Source organism: Lasioglossum baleicum, unplaced genomic scaffold (assembly GCF_051020765.1).
Source record: "Lasioglossum baleicum unplaced genomic scaffold, iyLasBale1 scaffold1205, whole genome shotgun sequence".
In the NCBI taxonomy this organism is placed as follows: domain Eukaryota; kingdom Metazoa; phylum Arthropoda; class Insecta; order Hymenoptera; family Halictidae; genus Lasioglossum; species Lasioglossum baleicum.
Genome location: NW_027470264.1, coordinates 10,733 through 27,831, shown reverse-complemented (window position 1 = coordinate 27,831; position 17,099 = coordinate 10,733). Strand labels below are relative to the sequence as shown.

The 17,099-nt window shown below is 37.7% G+C and overlaps 1 protein-coding gene across 1 annotated transcript; it reads left to right on the top strand.

Moving 5' to 3' along the window:
* The first annotated feature begins 203 nt into the window (after positions 1 to 203).
* On the top strand, positions 204 to 11,692 carry LOC143220563 (tropomodulin-like). Its single transcript, XM_076446182.1, is given in 9 exon segments — positions 204 to 329; positions 410 to 577; positions 665 to 791; positions 880 to 993; positions 996 to 1,099; positions 1,201 to 1,355; positions 1,438 to 1,534; positions 1,651 to 1,798; positions 11,658 to 11,692. Coding segments are annotated over 9 exon segments (1,074 nt in total).
* The last annotated feature ends 5,407 nt before the right edge of the window (positions 11,693 to 17,099 follow it).

Genomic DNA, 17,099 nt, shown 5'->3' with positions numbered 1-17,099 from the left:
AGTGGTTTTTTATAGTAGATGGTACTGACTTATAATGCGAATGTGTTAGGAAATTAATACAGATTGATAGTAGTAGAGTCAGTTTTATAATATCAGATTGTTAGATTAATAATCTTGTTAATAAAATGTCACGAAGATACTCTGTAGTTGACCAAGAACCATGGGAAACTTTCCAGACTTCTTCATCGACCAAAACAACCACTATGACAACTGCAGCAAAGCTATATGGCAAGGATTTGAGTGAATACGATGATGTGGATGTGGATGAATTATTGGCACAACTTACTCCAGAAGAAATTAATATATTAGCTAAGGAAGTGGACCCTGATGTAAGAAAATTATTATTAATGCGTCTTTGTCAAGTATGATATGTAACAGTTGATACAAATGTGTGTCATTATTTTTATAGGACAGTTTCATGCCACCATCGCAACGTTGTAGCTATGAATGTGACAAGAGTCCTACAGGACCGCTAAATCGTAAGAAGCTTATTGAACACATCAATAAACAAGCTTTAGAGACACCAGACAGACCTGAATTAAAGCCTTATGTACCTGGTGTAATAAGAGGCAAAAAGGTATTATCTTAAATTACATAGTTTGTTTTTAACGCGTATTATAACCTTCAGTGTTAATATACGTATATTTTTGTTATATTTTTCTAGTGGGTTCCACCTCCTCAAGAATCCACAAAAGAAAAAGAAGCAGAAGAACAAATTGCCATTGATCTTGGAGAAGAATACGAGCAAGCCTTGTCTAATGCTACTCAAGAAGAAATTATTGATCTTGCTGGTAAGTATAAATTTCACCTACTATATAATGATACATTTCTTAATTAGAGCATTCATTGTAATATCTAATATAATCTTTTTGCACATAGCTATCCTTGGATTTCATTCTATGATGAACCAAGATCAATATCATGCTTCTCTGTTAAATTCTGGCCAACCCGTTGGTTTGGGTTGGGATGGTGTAACGAAAGCTAGTCAACCAAACCTTACCCAATGGAACCACCTAACGATACTGATGTTGATGCCACTATCAAACAAGTCCGAGAGGACGAAGTTTCGCTAATTGATTTAAATTGGAACAATATCAAAGTAGGTATATGAAACTTACCTCACAATTGCTGAAAGATAAATGAAAGATGAATGAATATTATGATTGTAATGTTCTTTAATGTTAATTTGTGTTGTTGTAGAATATATCTGACGAGAAGTTTATTCAACTATTCGAAGGACTAGAGATAAATACACATCTTGAATCCTTAAGTTTAACAAATGTGGGACTCACTGATAAGACTGCACAAAGGTTGGCAGACGCCTTAGAAAAAAATTCTACGCTCAGAGTACTCAAGTTAGTATAATGCCTTGTATCTGATTCATACTCTAGCAATAATTTTCATCATACATAATATACTGAAATTACAATTTTTTAGTGTGGAAACAAACTTTATAAGCCCATCTGTGATAGTGAGGCTCATCAGAGCACTCCTTAAAACGAAGTCAATAGAAGAATTTCGATGTTCGAATCAGGTAAAATTAGAAAATTTTATATTTTTATGGCTAATAATGTTCATGATTATCACCTATTGAATGTAATATAATTTTTGTGGTTCCTAATATACCGTATTTTTCTATTTAATTCGTAGAGGTCACAGGTATTGGGAAATAAGATTGAAATGGAAATTACACAATTGGTGGAACAAAATCCGACATTGCTTCGACTTGGTCTTCACTTGGAGTTTAACGATGCTAGACATCGTGTGGCTGCACATTTACAACGCAACATTGATAGGAGTAAGTAGAAAAAAAATCATTTATAGAAGATACTTCTTTTATGAAAGTTTTAATTTCGGGCGTATCAAAGCAATTTTTCATAGAGGGTCAATCATTCTATGGAAAATTTTATATTATTAAATAAAATAAGAAAGAATGTTATTTTTTTATCGAGTTATATAGACATTTTCGTATATAGAACTTAGTATGTAAAATCAATTTATACGGTTTATCATTTAAGTAACATTTATCATTTATATCTTAAGTATCGACTTTTTATCTTTGATATAACTTTATAGTTATATCAGAGATATCAATGTTTATTAGATAGATCAACTAATCTTTCTTTCCAGATATAATAGACTCAACGTGATGTCAGTACATATGTCTGAAATATTATATGTTTATAATGAAAAAGGTTTTTTACAGATGATTTAGTTATCCAGAGATATGTGCCACATTGGAATCGTACTTTTTGAAAATTCGAACAATTATTCATACACTTTAAAGGGACACATTTTTTTTTTTTTCTATTATTCATACTGTAGCGATATTCATATTGTTAATTTTTCGTTTAGATGGGAGCAATTGTATGGGGGACCATGGAGATCATATGACGAAATGCTTCTAACTCTTCCGAATCTGCTTCGTAGTCTTTCATAGCGCTTTATTAGCACATCATCATTCATCCATTCATCCCGCTAAATTCATTTATTATTTTTCTAGCTAGTGGTATAGAGGTAATTATGAGACCCTAGAGTGTACCCATTCGTTCTCGACATTTCTCCATATCTCTAACAATTTATACATCTTAATTACCCCTTTCGTTATAATCACCTGAAAAGTTTCATACCATTTAACTCACTAAAAAGATGTTGTACCTAGAAAATTCATCGACAAGTGTGAAATATGATGTATTTTCAATTTTCAGCCAAGTACAGAACCAAAGGTTAAACCGCATAAATATTCGATTCGGTATGAGTCTGTTTAAGTCGCGTTCCTTGTTCATTATTGCTTATATGCAGCTTATTTAACATCAATAAGCAGCGAAGCAGATATAATTCGTGATTCATGCTTTTGTGCAATTTCGCTTCGTTTAATCTACTAAAGAACACGATTAATAGCATTATTAGTTTAGAGTACATACTCGAATATAACTTTTGTTCTGTTCACTTCACAACACGCCACTTGTGCGGAAACACTTGTTTAGTCTGGAATATACCATTCGATAAATTCAAAACAAAGACATTCATTCATTCAGCAAGAAATTATTCTAGGTTCAAATCTTGCCTTATGTTCATCTCGCAGCATGCTTTTATTCCATACGCTTCTCATCTGATCCAATGCAAGCTTTTTATCTCTTTCTTTTCACCATTCTCATATTCAGCTTGTAATTATCTAAATAGATGAGAAATACGCCACGTAAAAGCGTGGAAAGCCTGTATTGAACCGTTTGCATTTCGCCTGAAATTTAGCCAGCCCCTGTTACCTATCTCAAATTGTCAGAGTAATATTTAAAGGATTTTAATAAGTTGTTTATTTTGCTAGTCTGTCGTGTGCAACGCGCTAAGCTAGAGGCCGGTGAACCTTCCAAAAGTTTCACTATCCCAGTAGGTGGCTTAAGAAACGGAACGTAGCGCTGATAAGCGCAGTGAGTAGTTATTTGTCAAGAAAACATTTCTGTTCTCAGAGAATACTGTTTTGAAACCTTGTCTTTAGTGCCTGATTTTCTTAATTCTTGTACAATTGTCGAATGTAAGTGAATGTCCAGGTATAAAACGATATCCACAAAACGTAAATTAAATACTTTGCCTGCGATTTTTTTTATTGTTACGTGCATTTTGTATACCGGTTCGATTAATCTCTTTCACGAATAGATCCTTACCTAATATTGATCGTTTTCAAAATTGTTTCAGTCAATAAAATAATCCATATTCGTTTATCCTTTGTATCAAGAAAGAGTACTGTCAGAGTTATCAACGATAAAATAATCACAGAAAATAATTAAGAGCGATTATCCTCATTATCAGAGTTAATAACTGTATTGAACAAATATTTGATCCTCTGAAGATACCAGGAAAGTAACAATGCGGTGTTATTAAAGTCACTATCAGTATTATAGCAGTATATAATACCAATCATGACATCACGAGTATAGTAATCAGAGCATTAAATTGCGATCACTTATAATAACAATAATTACGAAACTGAAATGCAATGAAGATAATAAGAAACTCTCATTAATAAACCTGCAGTACTAGTAGTTATTAAGTAACGTACGATAATTGCATCGCTAATCTTAGATTTATTTACGAAGCTGGTTTTAGTAGCAATAAAACTGTAGTCACACGTTCATCCCATAACTAACACTTCTGCATCCTACTGCATGATTTTATTTTAAGTTGCTCGCATATATCCTCTCCCTCATTTCAATTTGTTGCACGCATCGGCTTCAAGCAATGGACTAAGAAACATTAGAAAAAGTTACAAAAAAAAAAAGAGGAATAGGACAATCTAATCGAACACGAATGATTTCATAAGCGGTGACCAATTGACACGATAAGTACACATATCTCGGATTATATTTCCAGGCGGAGTCCCCACGTCGAAGCACACCAATGGTCCGCACCCTATTTCGCAATTTATCGTTTCATTGTCGCGTAGATGCTCGTCACATAACGTTAGGTCGACGATTACAGTGATCACGACGAGCTGAAAGGATTACGATGGCGTGCCACGCCTGTCTTGACTGGCCAGAGATCTCGAAACGATCGGGTCGATCGCTCGTAAAGTGAAAAAGAACGACAGGTTCTCGTGTCGATAGAGAAGAAGAGTGGATCCGAGATCGTTTCGATTGCTCTGCCGCCATAGGGAATGGGTTCATTCCGTAATGTAAACGATTTTACCACCCACCGATGTGAGACTCTACGAGTCAGAGCTGCGATGTATACTTACGACACCTCTATTCTTTCCCAACAGTACGGAAAGACCTAACGCTGCGGCTACAGTTCCGATTCTTTAACATGAACCACAGGAAATCTGCCTTGATTCAATGAAAGGTAGCTACACCCTTAAGCGGTGGTCGATCAGCACCCGTTGCTGCGCGTTTTTCTTCCGGCAAATTCTAACCGCTGTTGTTTACTTTGCAGCTTCACTAACGTTGCTTTTTCGATAAGTCGCAGTGTTTTGTGAGCTTTGAGAGGAAGACAGGAGTAGAGCGAACGCGTTTCAGGCTACGAACCACATCAGGGTACCTCTGACAATTCTTCTCGAATTCAATTTACAGCTCCGTAGCTTCTGGAAGTTCGTCGAGCTATCTTTACCTTGTTTTACGAGATTCCATGACTTTTTCGGTTATCAAAAGAATTTATATAATTTTTTCAAATTTTGGTTAGTGTATTATATAGTAAAATATGTATAGCTAGGGATATGAGATTTTTAGAGATTTTAATTTTGAGATATTCGTGACGTTTCAAACGTTCTTTTCTAATGTTTCATGACGTTTTTTATTTTATTTAAATTATTTTTATTATGTTTTTATTTAAATTTACGAAAATATTTGTTCGATAGAAATTTGTAAAATTGTCTCGTTCGTTATATGTAATTATACCGAAGTTACTAGTTGCAGTTATATTTGACGTTGAATATCGATGACTCGGACAAGATGGATCTCGTAAAACCAGGTGTTTATTCGTAGTTTCATGGTTAGCACCACGTTGAAAATGGATCACGACACCGGCTCGTAATGAAAGTCGAAAACAGAGTTTTGCGCTTGATCTGACACGTCGTTAACTGCGAATGGTGTTTGTAGACGAGCTTTAACTCTGGTCGACGGCCTCGCCCCAGGATTTAGGTGCACATCCTATCAAACCCGATGAAGTCGTGACGCGTTAATTTCCACGCAAGCTTCCAGAAGCTCGGTTCGCCTTGCGTGACGTCCTCTCGACGTTAAATGTCGAGCAGCGAGCGGTTTAACGTGTGACGACGTGTCTAGTGATGGGATCAAGCCTATCGCGAGTAACATCATAAACTCTGAGCAAGCATTTAAATAAGTGCGTTCGAATTTTATGTAAAATATCTCCGGATAACGAAGAAAATCGAACGGAGAAATTTCTTTTCGAAAAATTCAGCAATATTTACAAATTATAGTTTATATTATTTTTGGTAATGAAATTTCGATTCATTGTATAATATTTATAGTTACAAGGATTGTGGAATTTCGTATATTCACTTTTTTGTTAATTTTTGTATTTGTAATTTGTAATTTGTATTTAAGGTAAATTAGTTTTTGGTATTTCATTGAAAGTATTTGAAACAATTGGATAGACAGGAATCCTAAATTTAAGTATTTGCAAGTGTAGAGTATACTTGGTCAGAAATTTGATACGATATCTCAATTAGTTAACGTACCAAGATTACCAGTTTTATGTTACCGCAGTTCATAACGCCTCGGGACTTTATATCATTTTTTACTAACTATTTGCTTCCACCTGTGTTATTACTCAATTTTCGATAGCTATTTTAATGGTCCCATCACTAGATGTGGTTACGAGTTACCAGCCAAAGGTACGAGACCGTATAATTATGATTAAATCTACGGCAATTAAGCTGCGCCTCCATTAAAAGCAGCTAACAACTATAGTAGTTGTTTTATAATGGCAGAGATGATTTTGGTGTTCCTAAAGATTAGTACTTCCCGCAATTACTCTTATGGTATATTATACACACATTCGTCACAAAAAATTCAAGTTTCCTTTTAAAAATTTTACAATAAAATCAAATAAAATATCTGAAAATTAAAATTGTCAATTGCAAACACGATTCTCTTCTTACCTTTCCAAATAAATTCTTCGTACCTTTTCAAATAAATTCTTTTATATGCAAATGACATTATAAAATGTTACATTTAAATACGATTTTTCCATCGATAATTTTTTTTCGTGATATTTCAGTAATTATGGAGAAATGGAGACTTTGCTAGGAAAATCCGTTCGTTTCTTAGTACGATTGAAAATCGTGTTGTCGGAATTTCACGAAAGCGATATTTCACGCCTGCGGCGTGGCTCTCTGTCTCGTACTTTTGGCCGATAGTGTAACCACACACGCTGACACATAGCAGCAGGTTGAAACTGCTCCGTTGGATCAACCGCGAACTGCTCCCGATAAAGTTTTTCCCTAGCGCGAGGGTACAACTCAATTAACCGGTCGTTTGGTGGAAAGTTCGTAGCCAGATCGCCGCTTTGCAGTTCAGATTAGCTGTTTGCGTAGGGATATGGGAGTAATTTCTTCTCGTCACGCGAATAACTTTTCCAACTTAGCCGCGGGACACTGTTTTTGCCTAAAAGCGAGCTAGAAGTTTGCCAACTTACTTTTTCCTTTTCCCTTCCGTATTGTTAACCCCTTGCGTTTGAAACCGAGTTATTATTGGTTTCGCCGGCCATTTCGAGGGTCGTTGCAAAGAAGTTGCTCAATTACGATAGACTGAAGGGGTTTAGAAATTACTAACGCGTGCCGTTTGAAATTCGTCAACTCGCCAACTTGTTATTCCTTTTTCTTTCTTTCTTTTAATTTTTTCCTTTTTTTTTCACTTGATTAATTAATTAATTAATTTGCTTAGAGTCGCGTGCATTCCTTTGATCAACTTGCGACTATTAAATTAGCATCGCGTATGTGACAGAAGTTTAGACGTGCGTTTGGAAATATTTTTAACGAACGAGGATTAGTCTTGCCGTTTTTTTATTTCTTTAGCTGATGCGCCAGGTTTATGTACATTTAATAAAATTGGTCAGTTTCGTGTTTTACGCGGGTTGTACGAAATTAAATTCTCCATTTTCCCCCTCTTTTTATGGCACGATTCAAGCGCGGGTATAATCGTTCATTTTATGAAATTGCAAAATATCAGTGGAATTTCTTTTTTTTCTCTTTTTTTCCCGCGCGCGAACGCATGTTCGCCGGCGTTTTCGAAAGTAATTAAATACGCTGCGGCGAGAAATTAATTCGCGACGAAACGGCCTAGTCGGAAATTTTGAATATGCGGTGTAGGTCGCCGTAGATTCGAAAAAAAAAAAAAAAAAATTGACGGACGAAAGTTTAAATTAATCCAAAACACATAACGCGATTTGATTCTTCATGCAAGGGGTTATCTATCGATTCCAAATCTCCAGGATCATTGCCCAATTAATCGCTCTATCCTGTAAGATCCCACTTTCCCTGAATTTGATTTAATTTCTATAGAAAAGAAAACTGTCGGTATTCCCAGACAATCGGAATATTATCCTTAGTATAAAAAGAAATTGGAATATTTTGTTGAAACACGATAGAATCATCGGTATAAAAATTTAACCTCTGATATTCTAAAGGATTCGAGTATTTGGTAAAACATTCGAGAAAATTCCAATTCCGATTAACACCAGCAAATACCAAAACAAACTAACGAAAATTCGCTGGCTGAAATAATTTCGTGGCAAAAGAATCGTACGTTGTATCGGACGAGTGAAAGCAGGAATCGTGAAAATCCAAATTATCCGAAAGTATCCGAATTTACAGGCGCGAATGCTGAAATCCGATCGATTATGCGCCGGCTTATTCCGAATTTCTGATAACTATTTGCGGTAACGAGCCGTGCCACGGTGACCGAACGATTTTCACGATTAGCCGAATTTAACGCTTTAAACGTCAAACGAGCGTGGGGCACGCGGCTGTCGAAAGTGCTCGAGGTTGGCGCATCGGCGAAATTCGCGGCGGTGCGTCCGCAGGTTCGCCCATAACGCGTCATCGACGCGTTATTTACCGAAACGCACGCGAGTTTCCACGCAAATCCTCCACCCTCTATCCCCCTGTTTCAGTGTTCGAAATGTGACGTGCATCGACGTGTTAATCCCCCTCCTCTGTGACCCGCGAGGATATAACACCCTGACACCTCGATTAACACGATCTTTCTCGTTTGCAGTTTTCGTACCACGTGTCTTCTTTCCACTAACAGATTTAACGGTCTATCATTTACGGAGCTTCTTTCTCTCTGCATGGAACCAACCGCGTGTCGATTATCATCTCTCTCACCGATGAATCCTCTTCGAGAAAGGAGCTCCCGATGGCGAGTCGCGAGGGAGTAGAATCTCGAAGGATTTTGCGTTTAAAACGAGATCAATTATTTTTCATATTTTCGGTTATCAGCGAGTATAAAAGTTACAGAATTTACATAGGATAATTTATAAAATTACTCAAAGACGTAGATAACCGTTTATTTGTTCTAATAAACGAGAAATAAATAATTTAATTCGTTGATTTTCGATTGAAAATTCATCGAAATTTCACGGAATTTCGCGAGATCACGAAGTGACGCAAAATTGACTGCCATAAGCGGAATTTTGGACTCGATCGGAATTCGACGGAATCGCAGAAGTGGGAAACGAAGAAATTCGCTGGCGAAAATGGCGTTTCACGGTGATTGGAATTTCTCGCGAAATCCTTCGACTCGTCCCCGTCGCGATCGTCGAACCTCGTCGAAGCGTTGCAGAGTGAAGAATCCTGCGGGATCACCGCAGGGTCCTAACGAACCCGGCGCGAGCTGTTCGTAGCCGCGGGACGACAGTTGTTTAATTCGGGCCGCATGATGAATGTATCAGCTGCGCGAGGAAAAAGCGGCAGCAATTTCCGCGATAGAAAGTCCGAATTCGGGCGAACGAAAGACAATTAAAAAGCAACGAGCAGCCACGGCCAAGCGCGGATATATTTTATGTCGTCGCTCGGTTATTCCTGGCCCGCGTGGAAATTGCAATTTTCCCGCTCGGATTACGCTTCGAACCAGGCCATGGCCACTCTCTCTCTCTCTCTCTTTCTCTCTCTTTCGTTCAGCTTTCCTCGCTTTTAATCGCGTAACCGGTTGCACCACGGAAATCGCGATAATTGATTCGAGAGCTCTCCTCGTTTTTTCCTCTCGTTTTTTTTTCCCCCCTCGCTATTCAATGTAGGATGAAATGGACATCTCGGTCGACAGACGAGTCGTTTGGCGTAATTTTTCACCTGGTCCAGGTCTACTTGCTGATCGATTGCGAAACTGTGTTGCGAGGGTGGCCCAGATTTTTCCTTTCAACTTTATCCGCGTGTTGTCGGGGCTGCGGTTGCTCTCAAGTTTTCATTGGATATTTATAATGAAATTTCGGATACCGTGGGAATGAAGTTTCGGGATTAGCCAGGCCGAAAGACGGGGTAGTTTGATAGCGTAATTGCTGGGTATTAACTGTTTTACTGGGGCAACGCCGACTAAATTGTTGCCAGATTAATAGATCCTGTAGGATATAAATGCTCGTTTAATATAGCATAATTTGATTTTCTTGATGACTAATAATAATTATCATGTAGTGTTTCGTTGATCGGTTGAAGTTAGCGTAGTGTGACTAAAGGGGTTTATATGCCGTTTCCAAACATTCGTTGTATCGAGCCAAACGTGTTTAATTATTTTGGTTTGTAATTTAATTAATTCGTTCACTTTGATTTTATTCCGTTCGAATGAATTCGTTATTAACTGTTCTAAATGTGCATTGATAGTTGTTTGATATGTGCTCGGTTTCGATAGTCGATATTAGAAGCGATAGCATTAATACCCCATTTCGAGATATTCATTATTTAGGTTGGCAACGATCAAAAATTGAATTCGGCGCTGTTCTGTAAAATTCAGGATCAGATTTTAATTTTTCATATCACGTTATCGCGTGTATTAATAGCTTCATATACCTTTTTTCGAAATTTCATCCATGTACAAAAGTTTAATGGAGTGGGATTCAATCTATATTTATATAGATTTTGTTTTTAATTTATGTCTATGCTCCTACAAAGTATGATGGTATGATTTGGACTTTATTAGAAATCATCGGGACCAGGTGAAAAATTAGAATTAAATAAATTCTCGTAGTCGTTTTTCGCGTTAACAAATTCTTTTTGTAACGAATGGCGAATAATTGATATTACCTAAATTAACGAAAAATACGAAAGAGCGCAATCCGTATTACAAACGGATAAACGAAAGAGAGAACTTTAAAGAGAGAAATTTACAATCGTATCAGTTAAATGATAGATAACGAATTATCTCGTTCGATTCAAATCGATTCGGAATGTTTTTTTAACGAAACAGGATTATTCTCTCTGCGACGCGTGCGACGGGGTGGAAACGTGTATATAACAGGGGTTGAAATGAATTTGATTTTAGTTACATTACTAATGCGGGTGGTGATTCTCCGTAAAAAAAAGAACACTAAATGCCATATAATCCAATCTTCTTTTACGGGACTTCGTAGAATGTGTCTAATTGCCCTAGAAATTTGTTGCGATTAATCTCCGAGCTTCCTTTTATCTTCGCAAATAAACTATAAGAATAATTCCCTTAAAAAAAAAAAAAAAACTGCGAATAACCATTAACAGTTTTAATTCACCAATTAATATTCGCGTAACAGTAATTACAAAAGCTTCCCATTTTCGCGAATACTTAAACAGATTCTCTTTCCGATTATTCCGAATCTACGAACGGTACTTCGATTTTTTCAATTTTAAAAATTCATGTGATTCTTATAATCGGAAGATTTAAAGGAACGAAAATTAAAAGAAACCAAGTCCCGGTTAAGAATGATTATTTCTATCATCTTTTACTCCTTCTTTCACGAAGAATCATCCCCTGAACCACAGGAGAGACCCTTTTGCATAAATAACACTGGTTCACTGGTAACTTTATCATCGAGGCGTTTCAACCTCTGGTACAAGAAGCGTGTGCTGTGTGTTGTCGATTGCATTATTCTTTACCGCATGCAAGCGATCGGTGAAGACTTTTATTTATCAAAATAAAAGTGCTGAGCACATATGATGACAGTGTTTCGGGTGTCTGTTGCAGTACGGCAGTCCCGGCTCGGGGTGGCGACATCTTAACGCGAAGTGGCGTTCGCCTAGGTATTATTTGTACATATATTATATATTTATTTACCATATGTTATACATACGTACATACATATTATATATATATACATATAAGCTATATATATGTGTATATACAAAGAAGAAAAAACATCACGTACTATCACGCATCGTTCGCGGCGTTCGCTCAAATGATTAACTCGCATCGTGTAACCCGTGTAACAAGGATCGACAAGCGGACGTTCTTCACGAAGCTTCTTTTTTTCCATTTTATGTATTAATATTATGCCTCTGTCAATATGTGTCGAAGAATAAACGTTGTCGTTCTCCGGCGTTTGTTTCAATTCCAATCGCAGCGTAGCCATCGACGGCACTCGTTTCATTTAAATTCGTCCGACAAACGATCGGGGATAATGAAACAATCGAGAGTGTTGTTTCTTGTTTTTTCTTTTTTCTCCATCTCTATCTTTCCATTCTCTCTCTATCTCTCACTCTCCTTCTTTTTTTTTTTTTAAACGATTCTCTTCGCTTTACGTGTCGATTCTATGCCTCGTTGAAGGCACAGCACGTTCGCGCTGTACATACCGTTCGTTTTGCATGAGTATCTGTACTTTAGCGCAAATTAAACCGCAAATAAACCGTCCTGGCATACACTATGTCGTCCCCCCCTTTTGTTTACCTCGATCATGCACGATCTCACTGGCGATAATTCTCCGTGGCAATGCGACCAGCGGGTACGAACTTCAACCCTTGAATCGGTTTCCAAGATCTTCTGTATCGGCTGAGTAATGGCTGTCTGACTTCTTATCTTTGCCTGCGTTTAATAGTGGATATACAGTGAGTAATTTTAGCGCAGCCCGTAACCGGGTAATTTGTCAAATTGTAATTACGCCCGCGGTGGAGAAAGAAAGAGAAAAATGCTCCCGTTCTGCGTTGAATCACTGTGTTGTGGGGCTTGTATAATTTACGACGTTCCTGCGTAATTTATTTCGGTTAATTTTACTTTGTGCATTTTTATAATTTCCGGATTGGTCGCGAGAAATCTCGGAGTCGTGGTAGCCAAACGTTCAGACGCATTGTAATTTAGTTTTTCGAGTATCTTGCTTCGATGCTACTTTGTTTTTATTACAATCGTTCTCGTTTTTGTTTTCTTTTTTTCTTACGAGTTACCGAAGTTTTTTTAATCCGTTGATATAGTTGGTTTTACGTAGGATTTATATAAGTCTGGAGATCGAGGTGTATGTAAATGATAATAAACGTGTTTGGGTACAGGGGTGTTGTTAAGTTGATGGGGTAGCTTGTAGATAAAGTAAGTATATCGTAGTAAGTATAATATTCAGTAATATATATTAATTTAGGAATGATTCTCCCTGAGATTTTCAAACTTTCAAATCAAATTGATCAAACAGTCCATACAATTTATTCATCACACGAAATATTTTAATAGCAAGAAGTTTTATAGGTTACAGACCTGAGAAAAATACTCAGTACCAGATATTATGAATTAATATCTTTTTTTACTCATAATTAACTTTTTTTTTACCCGTTACCCGATAAAAATCCAATTTTATAAAAGTAGAATAGAACTTTAGACCTTAACTCGTTTTTTGATATTTCAATAATTAATCTAGGATATATAATAAACAGTTGCATAGAAATACAGTAGAATTCTATCCAACGCAATGAAATTTTAATTAATCTCCGATTAATCGAACTCGCCGAGTTGCGAGGTCTTATCGCCTGGACCAAACATCGTACATAACCCAGAAAATCACTGAACTTCTATTATCCCCAAACTGCTTCTCCTCTAACGACTTCATACAAATGGAATTCTACTGTACACGTTCCTGGAATATCCTTTGAATTTGCAAACTTGCAGCGTTTGCAGTCGGACACTTACATCCACCTTTGTCTCTACCCCAGTTTAAGGGTTGAAGCTACGATCCGCTGGCTATTTAAAGTAGGAAACTCGAAAGAAGTCACTAATAATTGGCTGTTAATCGTTAAGCAATGGCAAGCATACGCGAACTTTTTAAAATTCCTGATTAGTACTAGATTTACGGGACCCGTCAATTTGACGGGTGAGTTGCTCCAATTATACAATATTAATAAATTTAATCAACTTATATTAAATTTGTTAATATCGTAATTGTTTTTAAATTAAACTCATGGTCTTATCTTTTAAGAAAATACGTAGTTTTTTTTACCCGTAAATCTGACTGGTCTCCATAAAGATAGGTATTCAAAAACATCCGTAAACCTAGTGTTAGGAATAACGAATCAGATCTCTATGTCGTAATTATCTTTGACAGGCTATGACTGTCTTAAATTACGTGTCCCATGACAATTCATGGGTTTGATCACTCGACAAACACCTAAAACACAGGCTTACAAAGGAAGAAAAAATATTGCGAAGAGATGGTATTGGATGAGATGGTTTTATTAATAAATTACATTAAATCGACTCAACGCTAGAACTAAACCAAGTCTAAGACAACTTCAACTCCTCGACTGCTCCTCCTTTTCTTATATTTGTTTTTTCACCATGTACACGCTTTCCGATGTTATCCTTAACACGACCATATTACCCTGGATGGCCTTCGTAAAGTTACGTGTACATGGTGGAAATATTCCTCAATATAATCTCTTTCCAATGGGACCAACCTCGAACCAAGTTCCATTCCATAAAAAATCCCTAATAGAGCCGATAAGGATTCGAATTACACTTCGTTCTAAACTACAACTCTAAAACAACACTAACGACACTGGCTGACTCTAACTCGACTCAACACTTCAACTAAACCAACTCTTAAGACAACTCTAATTTCTCTAGCTGCCCTTGCTCTTATATTTCTTTTCCCTCATGCACACACTTTCTGATGCCATACTTACATATTACACTCGATGGCTTTGTAAAGCTTCATGTACACGGTGGAAATATTCCTCAATGGGACCAACCTCAAACCAAGTTATCAATAACCACGTTATCCGAAGTAAAACAGCATCCACACTCTCACAAACAAATCACAAAATTGCGAAATATTTTACAATTTTCTATACCAACATCCTGTGGTACAGTTTAGTAAAAAAGTTAAATACACCAAGTACATAGTCACGTTTGAATAAAACCAAATCCTAGACCAAATGACACTCTGCTAATTCGACTTCTATCGAAGCGAGATAATATACCGGGTGACTTCTTTCGAGCTTGCTGTAGCACCTGCTACGATGATTAGGCGCAAGTTCATTGGCGATAGCGAGGAGGATATTTTTCCTCGCTTGCCCAGGTATATATCAGCCCTCGCGAGAGCCGGTTTTATCGGCGTGCGTGCTCCCAAGTTTGCCCGGTCGATTTCGAGATTGCAGCGTGCTGGCAACGAGTAGTTAACTACATGCAGCTTGTATCGCGGCGCCGAGATACCAGTCGGGACAGGGCACGTGTTACTCCACATAATAGCACGCTTAAACCTATCCACCGTGACTTTTTTAAAGCCGTTCGCTCTGATACACGTTTTCCGGGAGTAATCGGAGGAGAGCTCGCGAAACGCGTCGCGACTGCTAATGAGCTTGGCCGCCGTTCGTGGCGCTGCGATTCCGGTACCATCCGACATCCGGTTGTATACATACGAGCGCGTGTGTGTACATACTGGAACCCGAGTCGTCCAATCCGTGCTGTTTTGAAAAAGCTCGCGAGTGTCTAGCCGCGGGTTAAACTGGATTTTCGTTGCGCGAAATGTCTAAAAACGTGTAACCGCGGTTTCGCGTGTTTTTCCAACTGTGCTTCAGGGCTTTCCCTTTTCGAAACGGTCCTGCGGTTTCCCCGGGGGATGCTTGATCGTGTCGAGGATTCTTTTTCCCTAGTCTCCGGCTTGTTTTCCGATCGTTTACGCAAATGCCACGGTTTTTGCTTCTTGTTTTCCTTTTCGACCCTTCAATCATTTTTCCGAGCTTTCGAATTGTCAATCGGGGAAAACTGAGTTGTGGAAACTGCGGGGACTCTTGAAAATATGGGTCATAGAGGTTGGTGAATTTCGAGTATAGCTGTGAATGGAATTTATATAATCTTCTTTTTGCAAGTGTGGGTATAGATTTTTAGAAGTTTGGGGTAATGAATTAATTATTCGTGAATTTGGAAATGTCACTGTTTTAATTTCTATAATTCTTTTTTTTGTAGTTAATTCTTCGAGGATGATGTTTGCGTACTGTTCGGGTTCTCGCGACGTCAGACTTTGTCTAGAAAAGCGGTTGGAAATTGTGTATGTTAAATTATTTTGCGAATTAAATGTCTTCCCGAATCGAATACGCAAACGTTGATTTAATCTCGATTCACCTGAAAATCCTATATTCCGCGGAACATTGTCGGTTGCGAGGAAAGAAATCGGGTTAATGGTTATAATCGTTCTGAAAGATTGGAAACTTGAAAATCCTCGGTTGCTGCAGTTGCCAGGCTTAATTTTCCGATTCTTAGACAGTTCAAGAGCTTCGAAACTCTCCTTATATTTGGCAAAATCTTCAGTGCCCGGATATCCGAGGAATCCGAAACACCGTCAAGCTCGGGCGAAATTTACTTTCTCCTTGGCCGTTTATTAAATTATTCCATCACTCGATTCTTACTTTCCGAAGTAATGAAGCAGTTCACCCTTTCCTCGGGAAGCAAGTCCCAGCCCTTGCAACGTTGCCCAAGATTTACCTAAACAATTACCCCGCCGAAGCTTCCGAGGACTCGCAACAAACGGCAGATTAACGTCTCAAAGCGTTCCCGAGCTTTCCGTTAATTAAACTGCGGTGCTGTTTATTGCCGTAAAAATTCCCGCCGGCCGTGAAGATATTTTAACGATCGAATTGGCAGAAATTTGCATGCAGGTAACGTATGTCGACCGTGACATGGGAGCACGACATTTGCAATTCTTCGGTACTCCGGTCATTCGCGAAAATATTCGCAGTCTCTCGCGGAAGTATTTGTACGCTTCTGAAATTTTTCGCAAACGAAATATGCAAGCTGGACTCGAATTTCCGAAATAACAGTTTCCGGATCAACGAAAAATCGAATCAAAATAATTAGAAAAATTAATGCGTTTGGATACAAATATTTATCGTCGAATTTTTCCCTAATTTTGTCGAGATCGACGAAAAATCGAACTAAAATAATAAAAAAAATTAATGCGTTCAAACGCAAATATTTATCGTCGAATTTTTCTCTAATTTTGCACACAGAATCTCATCACTTGTATTTTATTTCATAAATTCGAGTCTGGCGTGAAGAAAGTTTCGTTTGTTAAAAATTTACCACTCGAATCGTTCGAATACTTTCTCGATCGACGAAGTCCCATCGAATCAAGAAATCGCACTTTGCATGATACTTTTTGTTCGCTACACGATTTTTCACTCTTCTTAGACACTCTATCCTTGTGGCACTGACACA